General features: G+C 34.8%; 1 protein-coding gene across 4 annotated transcripts in view; it reads left to right on the plus strand.

Annotated features, from left to right (window-relative positions):
- The window catches only part of LOC134842618 (serine-rich adhesin for platelets-like), a 72304-nt gene that overhangs the window by 49545 nt on the left and 7913 nt on the right, over nt 1–14846 (plus strand). For all 4 annotated transcript variants that reach the window (XM_063859037.1, XM_063859038.1, XM_063859039.1 and 1 more), the window contains 3 exons: nt 2033–2081; nt 8465–8875; nt 12461–12973. In XM_063859037.1, the coding sequence (XP_063715107.1) occupies nt 2033–2081; nt 8465–8875; nt 12461–12973 (973 nt within the window). The remainder of the gene's footprint in view (nt 1–2032; nt 2082–8464; nt 8876–12460; nt 12974–14846) is intronic.

Raw genomic sequence — 14846 nt, forward strand, 5'->3', positions numbered from 1 at the left:
CCGCGTTTCTAATGGTCAGCATTTGCCCAAAGCTATTTGCCGCGTTTCTAATGGTCAGGCAATTTTGTTCCGGACGTTTTCGTTTTGGGCTTTTGTTACAATTTTTATTGACAAAAACGATTTTTCCGTTTGGTTTTTATAAAATTTATGTTTGTATCGCAAGTGGTGCGAAGCTTAGCTTCACCTCTGTGTTGCAATGGTCGAAACTGAAGTTTTCAGGAATTCTGAAAAATTCTCAAACGCACAAAATAATAAGCAAGAGGTTCCTAGTTTTGAATCTCTCGGAAGCATGTATCAATGGAATGCTTTATAGAACTCAAAATCACGAAAATCGTGAATTCTGAATATTTATCATTCTTTTTCTTAAAACTTCCCATTGATCTCGAAAGGAGATGATCGTCAAAAATTGATGTCCTTAAAGCTTCTGCAACTTTCGGCAGTAATTTTGTATATTATTTTAAAAAGTATTTAATTTTTTGTTTGCCACTTTGATTTCTCTATTTTTATGGCTACACGGTTATTGTCCTGGTTGATTTCTCAATTTTTGATCCTATCCTTTTTATGCTTTATTTGTGCTTGAAAATACTGCGTGTGTAGTTCTGAGTGTAAATTTGATTTCCTTTATTGGTTTTTTTTAATCCATCAGAAAAATTTTATTAACTTATTTTGTGTGTTACTTTTCTGACGCTTTTTATAATTTGCTCTGTCTTCTGTTTAATATTTTGGTGGCAATTTTACAAAATTTGGTCGATCATATATTTGCTTTTTGTTCCGACCATTGAAAATGGAGAGGAACTTTGTATTCGGGTGTGTTTTAGTTTTTTCTTTTTGTTTTCCACGCAAAATCAGGTACCACAAATAATCATCGGACTAAGTTGAGTGATATATCATATTAATTTTTCGTATCAATTCAATTCGAGCGAATAAAGAAGTGAGCAGGCTTACAACAGCTGAATTGTGCCTGATTTAGGACCTTAAAACTTAATGTAAGAATGTAAAACTAGTAAAATTTTGTCCAATTTGCCTTTATTACTATGACTGTCTAATATGCTTAAATTATATTTATATGTCAGATACTTTTATCAAACCAAGCCGAAAAAACTACACTAATTTGGAAAAGAAAACTTAAGACCATGGTCGAAACATTCTGTGCTACTTGCACAGTAACCGGCTATCCTTGTTTTTCATCTGTGTTTGCATAAAAAGTTTTTTCTGCTTGTTCGTTTTTTTAGTGTATTTTTAGCCCATTTTATATTGACATCAAACTTTGTGATTTTGCTGTTATCTTATGGATAGTTCCTTTATTAAAAGTAAAGAAGGTAGTGAAGACTCATATAGGTCTCGCTGATTTTTTTTCCAGGAAAAAGTCTTAAAATAGTGAGTGATTCACTTAGGTTTAATGCACTTTTTGGGTTTAATTGAAATTCATCTGCTGAAAGTGACGTAAATAGCACTCCCAAATTCGAACGTGGAAATGGCGCGAAAAAACGTGAACTATTTCTAGTTTCGGAAGTGGAAATTATTTTTGAGATTTCTCAGCTGAATAAAAACTTTACCTATTAACCTAGTTTTCTCAAGGTGGGTTCATGTTATCGAAAAATGCCAATTATAAGTTGTTCTAGAAATTCAAAGAGCTTAAAGAGTATCTATTTTTTTCTTTGAAATTCGAAATTTGGGATTTTTTCAACAAAGTCAGTGTTTTTTCGTTTACTTGCGTTCATTACTCTTTTCCAATCTTCGATTGACTATTTTCCTTGCGTGCTAAAGAATTCACAACCCATGTATTTTGTTTTGGAATTTATGTTAATTGGCATCGCTTTCGCATATCGTATAAATTTTAGGAAGACCCCATTCGTGTTAATCATTCTTTTTGTTTAATTGTACTTATAAGCCTACATAATTGTATCGAAATTTGATTGAAGCTCACCTTCGCCTGCTGCCCATCTGCACGCTTGTTCCGCCCTTTTTTTACTAGGATGTGTCTTTATCTCCCCTCCGCCCAGTGTAATGATGTGCAAACTGTCTGTTTTAGAAACCGACAGAAGCCTCTGCTGCTAAACTGGCATTCGACACCAACTCATGTGAGTAATTCATATCTTCTCACTCATGTCTATTTGATTAATCAATTTAAAAGTTCATTCATCTATTAATTTTAGAAAACTAATCCAAGAAAAATTCGATTAAAAAACTTTTCATTTAAACTATAACAATTTGAAAAAGAAATTTTGTACAATAGAGGCTTGAAATTATATCTGTTGAATGCAATTTGTGAGTACATTTTTAATGGTGTGCACTACTGTTTGGAACTGGTATGATAATCAGAATCTCACGTAGTGAGTATTCTCAGCAGTAACATCACTTATGAATCTTAAAATTCTTTTTCATTTTTGCTCTTCAGTGACGAACAAGAAAATGGTACGCAAAATTGTACTACGCCTATGTTTCAAAATGGGATCTAAAGTAAATATCTGTTGATGCGTTTTGCTGTTCGCAGATTTTTTTTGCGAAAAAAAACGAATATACGAGCTGAGATGTCATTTTTTGGACTTCACACTTTTGAAGCGTTTTCTCTATTTAAATTTTTTTGTTTGATTTTAATCATAGTCATTCATTTTTGTATCGCAAGTGCTTCGCCTTTGTGTATAACTTTTTTTTGCTGGTGATTTTTTCTTTTGTTTTTTTTTCATGAAGAATATGACTATTTTGTTCACGCTCAAATTTGATTTTTCGCGGTTTGGCTTCTGATTTTTTCATTCGGTTCATTTCTTTTGTTAAAAGGAAGGTGAATTCCTTTATCGAACAGAGCAAAAGTGTTAAGTCAGAAAAACGTGATCGATTTCTAGCTTCGAAAATGGAATTTACTTTTGAGATTTCCCAGCGAAATGAAAATTTTACTTGGTGATCCAGTTTTCTCAAATTGGGTTAATTTCATCAACAAAACTTCAATCATAAATTGTTCTAGAAATTCCAAGAGTTTTCAGGGCATACATTTTTGTTCCGACTTTTGATACGAAAGTAACGGAATATTTGTGCTCGGGGTGGGTTTTTTTTTCTTCAGACAAATTTCGACTTTTTAACTAGCAGTTTTTGACGGATTTTTTTATATCATTCGAAAGTTATTGTTGTCCTGAGCTTGAATTTGAAAAAATAATTTACCTTTGATCATTTTTCGTAAAGTTATGGGGGTTTGAAGATTGCCATTTTGGCAAGTTTGGGACAATTAACGCGCGATCAATTTCGCGCTATTAACGCGTAAGGGAGATTTAATCCGTCTTAGAAATCGTTCCAAATTGGTTCAAGGAAGCTTATATGCCATAATTGATTTGTTAATAGGCGCAAAATCTATCACTTTGTACTTAATATGACGTGTGGGGGGATGTTTTTACATAAAATCTCAAATTTTTTCAAAAAAAATTTTTCATTTTTTTTATTCCATTGAAATTTTTCATCTTATTAATGCTCCATAGACCTTAAAAGGCAGTCGGTACTTTCAGGGCTTCGCCCTGATACGAGCAGTCTTGTTTCTTTAAAATTTAAAAGTTTTTTTTTCTGTTTTCTTGCGTTCATTACTCTTTTCCAACTGTTTGTTGCCTATGTTTCAAATTAATCGGACAAACTGAAGAAAATTGGAAAATTATTGGAAATACTTTACACGTAAAATGCCATACTTTGATTTAAGAATCTATTATATATTTAAATGCGGGCTTCACTATCTCGCCATGTTTAAGCATTTTCAACGTATTATTTTTGCATGTTTAAGCTATATCGTGTATTGCAATGGTTAAGAATTTTTTTCGATTTTCTAATTTGAGTTTAGTGGTTATTTTACCAAGTTTAAATTAAGCAGCCCAATATCGAATTAGGGGTTGCAAATTTTGCCTCCAATTTTGAATGCCCGAATCATTTTAGTTAACGATATAAGACGATTTTTAAGACTTTTAAAAATCTTAAAATTTCAAATAACAAAATTATTTTAAAAATCTTAAAATTTCAAATAACAAAATTATTTACAAAACTTGAAGTTCTCAACCCTGTAGTTGGGTGCTATCGAAGTACTCTAAGGAGTAACAAATCTTGCCTCCAAATATGACTGTTCAAATCTTTGTAGTTTTCGAGATATGACGTTTTTTTGTGAATTTTTTAAAAATTTTCAGAAAACTTAAGTTATTATTATTCTTTAAAAATCCGAAATTCCCAATCATGTAGTTAGGTCCTGTCAAAGTACTCCCAAGGATTGCGAATTTTGCCTCCAAATATCACTGCTCAATTCTTTGTAGTTTTCGAGATGTGACGTTTTTTGTGACTTTTTAAAAATTTTCAGAAAGTTCAAATTAATTATTTTTCAAAATTTGAATTTCCCAACTCTATAGTTCGGTGTTGTCAGGGTGCACTAAAGAGTTGCAAATCTTGCCACATGCGACTGCTCAAATGCTTTTAGTTTCCGAGATGTGAAGTTTTTCGATTATTTCAAAATTTCTCTAGGAACTTATCTACAAAGAAATTCAAAAAAATTGAAACTACTAACTTGATGAAGATACAATCTTATTGTCAGCGTACACCCAGGGGTCTCAAATCTTTCCTCTTAAAATGAATGCTCAAATCCTTTTAGTTTCCGAGATAAGACGTTTTTCAATTTTTTTTTTCGGGAAACTTAGGTTTAAAAAAATTCACAAAATTTTGGATTCCTGACCCTATAGTGGGGTGCTCTCAGGGACTCTCAGTGGTTGCGAATCTGGCTTCCAAATTTCTCCAGAGACCCTTAAAGTTTTCGAAATGACGCTTTGAAAATGGGAATTTAAAAAAAAATAAAAGTTCGAAATTACCAACCCTGTAATCGGGTGCAGTCAGAGTACACTAAAAGTTTACAGATGTCGTTTCCAATATATGCGGTTTTTCATGAGTTGTCGAAAAATTTCGAAGCACCGAAGGTGCGATAAGCGCTAGTAGTTTTTAAATGTTTTTTTTGCAACACTTTCCGTATATTTTCCTTAGTTTTTGTTGGGCTAGATAATAGGTTCTATTTTGTAGAATTTGCTCATTTTTTGCTCCGATTTTTTCGGTTTCATATTTGATTGAATGAAAGGAGCCAGACACGCCCCTCTTGTAGGGTAAAAAATTGGGTCCGAATTCTGCAAAATAAATTGCATCATATTAGTTCTGTGAAAAATTTAGGCTACTTTTGTTCTGATCTGTTTTTGTCTAACGGTTTTGAAATTTTCAATTCTGTTCGGTTGTCGGGTTAATTTAAACCAGCACTGTATTTAGCTCAAATCATAGAAAAATACAGTCTTCAATTTAAATAAATGTAAATAGCGCGATTTCTTTTTGTCAGATTTCAACTGAGTTGAAACATAACCCATTGACCCAGTTTTAGCAAATTTGTGAGTTTTGAAAAAAAATCAATTGCAAAAGAATCTAAAATTGTTGTTAGTTGTTATAAAATGGTTAATAGTTTTGTTTGTGTTTATGAACATCGGCACTTTTATTAATTGAGGCTACCAAGCTCACGAAAAGAACAGTGTTTCTCGAGGAAACATGCGCGGGCTGCACTGCAAAGAGTGAATTCTCTTCTCGCGATTGAAAACCTGATTGTTTTGACTGTCCTTTAAAGTCTATGATTTAGCCTTTGATTTAAAAGAAATGATTGCATTTGCTTTTGCAGATTGAATTTGAAAATTTTCACATGCTATGTCGAGTGCAAAATGTTTTTGCGCATCTAGCAACGAATCAATTAGATCGAATGCTTGTCTCAGTCCAGTTCGGAATAGTATCCGAGCTGAAATGATTTCTGAGCCAAATCGAGTATAAGTATTCCGTTACTTTATTGGAGAGTCAGAATGTAAACATACTCGAACTAGTTGCAATTAATGTTTCCCGAATGTAGCGTGCAATATGTGTCTGTGTTCAGCGTTTCTGAAGCTGTTCATGAGACTGGCTCCAGGTTTGTGGAAATTTCACTATAGGCTGGTATAGATAGCACAAGGTCATCACAGAAAACGGTAAAACTACAGAAGGAAATAATTGAAGTCTCACTTTCATTGCATGCCCAGCTGAAATATGATATGCATTGAGTTCAGCTCTCTAGGGTGTCATACTTATTAATTTTTGATAGCTTTTCCAGTCCAAATTTCAAGAAGAGCTCAATTAACACTCCGCAAATGAACATGGAAAAGGGACAAGATTTTTTTCCGTAAATAATTTTCTTATGCATTTTTAAGAAATTGCGAAGTTGCTTTATGAACAGACCTCTGCGACTTAGAGACTGCTTCCCACTTAGCCTAGAGGTAAAGCTTAGCCTCTATGTTAATTTTAAGAGCTTTTCTCAAATATGGTTGGTTTAGTTTTGCTTAACAAGCCATATGTATAAGTGTTTTGCAATTGAAAGAGCTCTTTGCGATCTCAATGGTTACGTATGTTCTAAGTTCGCAGTTAAATTATATAAAGTAACTCTCGATACTGTTTTTACGCTTGCAACAAGCAAGCGTCGTCAAATCGGAATGCAGATTTTTTTCTGGCCAACAATTTTCATTTGCTTGATTCATTTGACACCTCGCCTCATTTAAAATCAAAATGAAGGTTTTAATCCGCAGATGTGGCGCAGAGGTAAGGCACATTCCGGCGAATACAAAGGTCCATGATCCCGGCAGGGCCTGTTTTTCTTGTGAACGGAAATATTTCTGAGTGAAAAATCCTTGGACTTTTGTTTCTGTGCTTTTTTGGTCGAACTAGTTGTCGCAACACGGAGTCTGAATATCATTTAAGCATTTTTAATTGTAATTGAAAATCCTTTCATTATGCTCCGGTTATGTGTTATTAATTGCATTCCTTGAAGTTTTGCTGCGTTTTAAGAGTAATGAACGTAAAAAAGGCTGTTATATAGGTCTTGGTGATTTTTGTTTGTTTTTGTTTTTGAGGAAAAAGTCCTAAAATGCTCTTAATAACTACAGATGTGTATTCATACGTATTAGCAGGGCATATCAAAATACTATTGCTATTGCAATATATTGCAATATGTATATTGCAATATTCTATTTTGAACAATTATCATAAGCAATATATTGATATTTATCCTGCAATATATTGCAATATTTTGCAATACTTAATTTGATTAATAAAGCAGCGTTTAGGTTAAATGCACGTAATTTTCCAGCCATTTATAATGATTATCGAAAAAGTATGCTGCCTGCTAATCTGCAAATGCAACTTTTTCTTCATTACAATCATAAATTTTGGGACATTAATACCGTGAAAGAATGTATTGACAAAAATAATTTTAAATAGTTGTTTCCAATTCATTGTTTCTTGCATTTTTCTTCTCGGAAGTATTGCAATATATTGCAATATTATATTGTAAATGTGAAAAAAAAAACAATATTTAATTGCCAAAAAATTCGGAAAGCAATAATATTGCAATAGTATTTTGATATGCCCTGCGTATTAGTGCATTGATAAATGCACTTAGTCATGAATGCTCTTTTGAGTTCAATTGAAATTAAATTCATCTGCTGAAAGTTATGTAAATAGCACTCTCCAAATACGAACGTGGAAATGGCGCGAAAAAAACGAACGACTTCTATTTTTGAAAGTGGAGTTAATTGTTAGATTTCCCAGCGGAATAAAAAGTTGAATCATTGATCCAGTTTTCTCAGTTTGGGTTAATTTTATCAAAAATGTGTCAGTCATAAAAATTATAGATTCGATTTTTTCAAAAATACTTCAGTTGTTTTTTTTTTTCAGTTCGCTTATTGACCTTTTTTCAACTGTCTGTTGGCTCTGTTACTTTGTTTGAATGTAGAAGAATGAAGTGATGTTCACTTATATAGGTCTTCATGATTTTTTTTTACTTTTTCAGGAAAAATTCTTTAATTGCTTTAAAGAACTGTGTTGGTGCATTTATGAATGCATTTAGGTACGTGGGCAGTTTTTGAGTTAATTTCAGATCTCTCCAATTACGAAAAAGGAAATGGCGCTGAAAACGTGAACGACTTCTTTAATATTAAGATTTCCCAGTGGAGTTAATAAATCACCCATTGATCCAGTTGTCTCAAATTGAGTTAGTTAATCTTATTTTTAAAAAAATGTCAATCATAAATTCATCTTGAATTTCAAAGAGGGTGAAGACCATAGATTTTGTTGTTGAAAATCGAAAGCTGAAATTTTTTCAAAAAATAAGTCAATAGTTCCTTTCTTACACTTTTTAACCATTTGTTGTCTATAGTTTAAGTTTGTCAATTCTTTATTTGAGTTTGCCAAGGCTAGATGTTAAGTTTTTTTTATGAATCATAAGGGCTAGAATGGCTAGATTGTATCTATTACAGTATTATTTTGATTCTTTTTTGAAAACTAGGAAATATGTCACATTAATCTATGATTCTGGTACATAAATTTATGTCAGATGTTTTTCAAGTGTCTATCGTTTAAAATGAGCAATTTTCAAAATAAGTTTCTCTTTCGTTCATTGTAGCTGGAGCTGCTGGCTCCTCATTCTCATCCCCCTACCGCAATTCTCGGCTGGCGGAGAGACCGGGCGGCAGTGGCAGTCGTCACTATCGACAACATAGACCCAACTACTCCCCTATTGGCCAAGGAGGCGCCCCCTTCATGCCCAGCAGCAGCTGCAGTCGCTCCCCTTCCGCCTCGCCACACTCGCGCTCTAGAGAGGACAGAGGAGGTGGCAGTGGAGATGTGTGGAGTCCGTCGGCAAGTGGGGATGCAACAGCCAGTGGGTCTATAAGGACCAGTACTTCCAGGTCCACAGCAACATCCACCAACATATACTCCTCAGCTCAGTCGCAGTCGGAGGCAAACACCACCCTCACACCCGCCTCTGTGACCAGAAGCAGCATCACCAGTAGTAGAAACCACTCGGCGAAAGGTAAATTTACATACAACAAAACTCCTTTTTCCATAACTAGCTCCGAAAAGAAGAAATACTGCTGACGTAACCAAAAACTCCGAGAGCTCAGATTCCCCAAAATGAGGGTAGAATAATTCAAAGTCAACGAATAAATCGAATACACTTACCTAGCTGTGTGTTCTTTTTTCCGAAAAGTCCTAGTAGTTGTTGACGCTCAAATTGATCTTTCGATGCTTGATTTATATTTTTTAAGCTGACTTCAAATTAGTTTGCCAATTGGAAGACAACTTTCGTCTGTAAAAAAAGTGCAAATAGCGCGAAAAATGCGCTGGACTTTTTTCAAAGTGGAAATTTTTATTTTTCTGTAGAAAAAGGCATATTATATACGATTTTTGAAATTAAAGGTGATTACACTTGCAGGAGCAAGTGTGTTATAATCGGGAACAAGACTTTCTTCAGTTTCATGTTTTCCAGGTTCACTTCTTTTTTCACTTCTTTCAGGCTTTTTATCCCGTTTCCAGTTCCTTCCCTAAGATCTGCGGTCGAGTCTCAGCTGGACCTAGTTTTTTTGTATGTACGCAATTGAATTTTTTTTCGGTAAGAAAGAATTGTTGAACTTTCGTTTGTCTGCGGATGTTTTGTCGGCTAAGTTGCCACATCAAATTGCAGTTGCAAGTGCAAATGTTCATCCTAGTTTTAGGGAGCGATTTGAAAGATTTCATCTTTTTCGGCTTAACTAATGTCTGCTCAAAGGTGCCGACTTTGTGGCCACTTATCTGATTTTTTTTGCGCTATAGGCAATTTTCATTGTTGCAAGTGCTTGTGTTGTTTGTTGTAATTACTGAAAATATTTTTCATAGAATCATATTTTTTGTCTAAACTTGTTTCTACTCAAAGACTGTCGGCTTTTTTTCATCGTCTCATGTTTCGTCTTTTGCTAATTTAATATTCAAATGTCTGGAATAATTGCCTAGAATGAACTTCTGTCGAGACATTGGAAAATATTTATTTTAGTAGACCTAGTTTTTTTTTCAACAATTTTGACTTTTTTCATTTTTTTTCGAGTGCTGAATTTTATCATGTTTTTGTTGTATCGCCAGTGGTGCGAAGCTCCGCCTCGCCTCTGTGTATAATTTTCTTAGAAGCCTAAAGGTAAGATTGCTTCCCGCATAATTTAATTTTCTTGCGGTTTTTGTTCATTGACACTTTTCAAAAAGGGTTGAATTCTCCGTTGGCTATGTTAACTCAAATTAACAGTTTTCAGGTGTCAATGAACAAAGTGAAGACGCTAATTTAGATCAGGTTGATTTTTCTCTAGAAAAATTTGATAATTTTCATCTTTGATTTTTCGCGGTTTGTTTTGATTTTTGATGTTCATTTCAATTTTTGTTAGATTTGTTTTACTTTCAGTTTTCAAAGGAGATATATATTTTAAGTTTTCAGCGGAACAAATATAAACCTTTCATCCATTTATACCTTGATTCAGTTTTCAGTTTACTTATTGAAAAGAGTAGATAACATAGAAAGAGGAGATCTTTAAGTTCTTCGTTTTGCCTTACTATTTATACAAGCAAAGCTTGTGTTAAAGGGTTTAACTCTCTTCCTTTCCAACCTAAGTCGCAAATAGTGTTCGACGCAAATATTGTTGCGACAAAATGTGTTCATTTTGATACTATTATATTACAAATAGCACTTTAGCTTCAAGGTATCATGGATCTCTAGCGTAGAGGTAGGGAAGGAGACCCGCAACAAAGTAAGAATGTTTTTAATGATTTTTTTCGTATACTAGTTAAAATGCGTCCGATCTATAAATTGAGGCATGCTAGTTGGTAAATTAGTTGGTAAATCTTGGAGTGCGTTATTTAAGAAGTTTTATTGACTCAATGTTGTACTCATTCAGTTTTTCCCCAGTAGCGTTATCGGTCATATTTTGCTTGTGTATGCGAAGCGCAACTTCGCCTCTGCGTTATAGATTAGTTATTGGTACTGTAGACCAGGTAGTACAAGAGCTTAATGCTGATTTTTTTGGAGGAAAATGTCAGAAAAACTGACCACACTCAAACTTGACATTTCATTGTTTGTCTTTAAATTTGTTTGATTGGTCTGCTCTGGGTTGACCCTTTGGCATGACCTCCTAATTGGTCGAGAATAATAAAATTTCCATGTGCGGTACATTGCTTGCAAAGGCGAAGGTTGCTCCATATATACGGGTCCAACTCGTTGTACTGTATTTCCTCATTCTGCCAACTCAACCGATTTAGATTCCGTTTTTTTTGTTTGCCTCATCGCAAGAGTCATAGTCGTGTATCTATGACGACAAAGCTCGCGAATGCATTTTTCTGATGTTTTTTCTAGCTCAAGTTTGTAATTAGCTTGAGATCCGTATGTGATAAATGGTACCACATAGCCAATATTCTGATATTTTCGCTCTGGTGCTGATTATTGATGAGAAATTTCTTTCCACGAAAAACAAGTACTTTGTTGCCCAAATTGCTCTTTTCGCGTTTTTTATTCATAAAAGTTTGTGATTTATACCGATTTCTTTTCGAATATCCTCTGATTTTGCGACATGTTTACAGATAAATTATTGGTGTTTTTGTAATTGTCTGCATAGCTGTGACCGATTGAAGTCTTATTGTTGTTAATATAATTTATTAGCATTATTGGATCCCTTGGCGAGCTTTGAAAAACTCCACTTATGACGAAGTTAAACAAAGATTAATTGGTTGGCATTTTCTCAATATCAAGCATGTCACCTTCTCCCTACGTTCGAAGCTGCGGGGAAAAACTTTTCATTTAACAGGATAGAAAGATCAGAAATATAGATTTTGCTTGCCCGCAACTCAAAATTAACAGTATTTCGTATCTTTTTTTAAATCTAAACCGCATGCTTCCTTTGGATCGGGTGAAGCTAGCATGCCAGTAAAGTTCATTATTTTCATACTTCTCAACCATGGCCTGTTTTTGGTGAGGTTCTAAGATGTCGGCGACTCCAGTGTGGAAAACAATTTGGAAAATATTATCGAACAGGTCTTCTTTTGGGTTTCAGTTTTAGCTTCTTTTTTTTTGCTAAAATAATCTAGTCCGGTAGAATGGTAAATTTTCATAGACTCCTGAAGTATTTGTTAAGGCGACTGAATTTTTGTTTGTTTAGCACTTTTTCCTCAAAATTAGTTAAATCCATTTCAGCGGAGTTTTTGAATTTAGACTGGGGCAACTCAATTTTTCATTTTATGAAATGCTTGCATTTAGGCAGAACTAATGTGCTTTAAAATATGCGCCGTGGGGGAGGGGGCGTTATCTAGTTGGGTAACTGAGTTCGATGCTTTGTTATACCCGGTAAATTTGCTTCCAGGAATGATTTCATCCTCACATGCCCTTTTCCACATTTTTGTTTACGTTGATGTAACCAAAACGGCTAAATGATTGATTTACGAGTGTTTGATTTACATCTTTCTGCTTATTTTGCTTGCGGCATAATGAAGAGTCGGCGTTTGTTTTTCGTTCTCAATTATTCAAAAACTATGTCTTGCTAGATAATGGTGCACTTTAAGTGTAGGCTGCTCGGTGGGCTACAAGCCAAAATGAGATGTTTCGTTGAAGGGAGTGGGGCTACCACTAGTGGTACGCCAATGAACCGGGGGAAGAAGCCGCGCCCGTTCTCGGCTCAATTGGATGCAGCGGCGAGGATCTACTGTGAGAACTTGACGAAGACTATGGTTCCCATAAGTAACAACAGACATCATGGGAGGTCGAACACAGCCTCGTCCAAGTGGTCATCTACTACAAATTACAACAACAACAACAACAGCACAAATCGCTCTGAAAGTGGGAGCACAACAATAACAACGAACAAGAGCGAGCAAGCCATCAGTGATGCACTGCAACGTCTGGCTAAGAGGCATGCCACAAGGCAGTATTCTGCTAACAATGCCAGCTCGGCTCTATTGGGAGGCACATCATCAGCAGACACAGAGGGGGACCAGAACCACCAACAGCACAACAGCAAGTCCAATGGGAGTCACGGAGGAAGTGGCCACTTTGCCCCCCACAGATGGGAGAAGGAGGGGCACGAGGAGCTGGATGCACATGCATCTGCCTACTCTCACGTCACGGGTTAGTAGCAATCCATTCTCATCTAAGTTGTAACATTTCTTCATAACGTGTTTTTACACAAGCGAAGTGTAGTGTATTGTTACGAAGAATTTTTTTTCGAACCTAAGTCGCAAATAAAAGTGCTCATTTGGTGGCACTTTTGGTATATTTCAGTTTAATCAAATTTACGCTTATTTAAGCATAAACCATTTAATGGCATATGTTGCTGCTCTATTTTAGGCTAGTGTTAGGACCGGTTCGAAAAAAAACATGGATTATGAAAATGTATGGGATTCGTATTTCGTATTTTTTGCGACGCTTGGAAAATGTTTGCACTTTTCGCTGAAATTTCAATTTTTCCCAAAACTACCAAAAAAATGGTATCAATGGAAAAACCGGCTGCTCTTCTATGTGCCTGCATCTTTTGCTAGTCTCTCTTGACTTTACCTCACGTTCTACGGTCTTCCAAAATTTCATGGAGATTTTTGGCGTACTTGTTTTGATTTTTTCATTTTCTCAAATATTAAATGCACAAATCTGAGATGAAGGTTCAAAAGAAAAAATTATGCGGATGTTTTTTTTGAGCGGCTATTCCCTAAAGTTGGCAAAAAAAGGATATGAACTCAAACAAGCCCATTTTTGACATTTTGGTTAAGTTTTAAGTTTTCTGACTTTTCTCAAAAATTGCCCTGCTAAATCGGAGATTAAAGGTTTAACTGAAGAAAATATGTTATGCAAATCTCACCTGCTCAAGCGGGTAAACCCTGCGTTTTCATAAAGTATGGCCTTAGAAATGGTCCAAGTTTTGATTGTTTGCCCGTTTTTGTAATTTTTTTTCTTCAAAAAGTAACCTGCTGATTATTAGATTGATATTTCAATCAAACTAACTTGATGCTTAGTTTGTCCCTGCTTAATCTGTTTTACCTTGTTTTTTTTGAAAAAAAAGTTGATATAGATTTTAGACTTCGGAAAAAAAATTTTTTACCGTTTATTCGAGAAATTTTGTCACTTCTCGAAAACTACTAGCTAAATCTGACGTTAAGGTTTCAATCTAAAAATCAGGATGCGGAAATCTTCCATCTAAAAATCAAGGTGTGGAAAGCAGAGGCTTTCCCATGCTTTAGTAGCGAAAAGTTCATAGATTTTGTAAAAGCAAAGTTTATGAGTTTTTGATTAATTTTTGGAATCTTTTTCACTTTTTTTTATTTACCCAGCCAAATCTGAGTTAAAAACTTCAGTTGAAAGAGCAAGTAGTTGTTTTCTCCTTTTACTAAGCGGTTAACCCCCGATTTAAGCAGAGAAACACTCGAATTTGGCGTAAAATTAGTTTTTTTTTGAAATTTTAAAAATTACGCAATTCCGTATTAGTACAATATGATGAAAAATATTAGAAAAAATAGATCCAGCTTTGACCAAGTCACTATTTTTTTTCCGAGCGACCGTGGCGCAGATGCGAGGACGTGAAACTGTAGCTGCGTTATTGGTAGCTGCTGTTAATAAACTTACAAGCGGTCGTGGAGCAGATGTAAGAGCGTGATACCCTTAGACTCAACGATTTTTTTCAAGGTGTATTTTTAACCTTTTCCTTACTTCACTTTGTTTTCCGCGTTAAGAGCTCTTTTTGCAAAGTGCAGTTTCGCTTCTGTGTTGAAATTTACAAAATAGCTATTTGCCAAGAGTTATCAATGAAAGATTATAACTTTTACCAGGCTAACAGCTTGAATAAAATTTTGTTTCTTATGCACAATGTTGAGAGCATCACAAATCAGAAAGCCACGTGATAAGCACTACACCTCAACAGCGGATAATATATGGACGTGCTAGTCGCTTGTTTTTGCCCTAGATGGCAAAAAACATGTGGTCGTATTTTGAGGGTAAAATCTTACGCAGAACT

This window comes from Symsagittifera roscoffensis, chromosome 3, assembly GCF_963678635.1.
Source record: "Symsagittifera roscoffensis chromosome 3, txSymRosc1.1, whole genome shotgun sequence".
Lineage (NCBI taxonomy): Eukaryota > Metazoa > Xenacoelomorpha > Acoela > Convolutidae > Symsagittifera > Symsagittifera roscoffensis.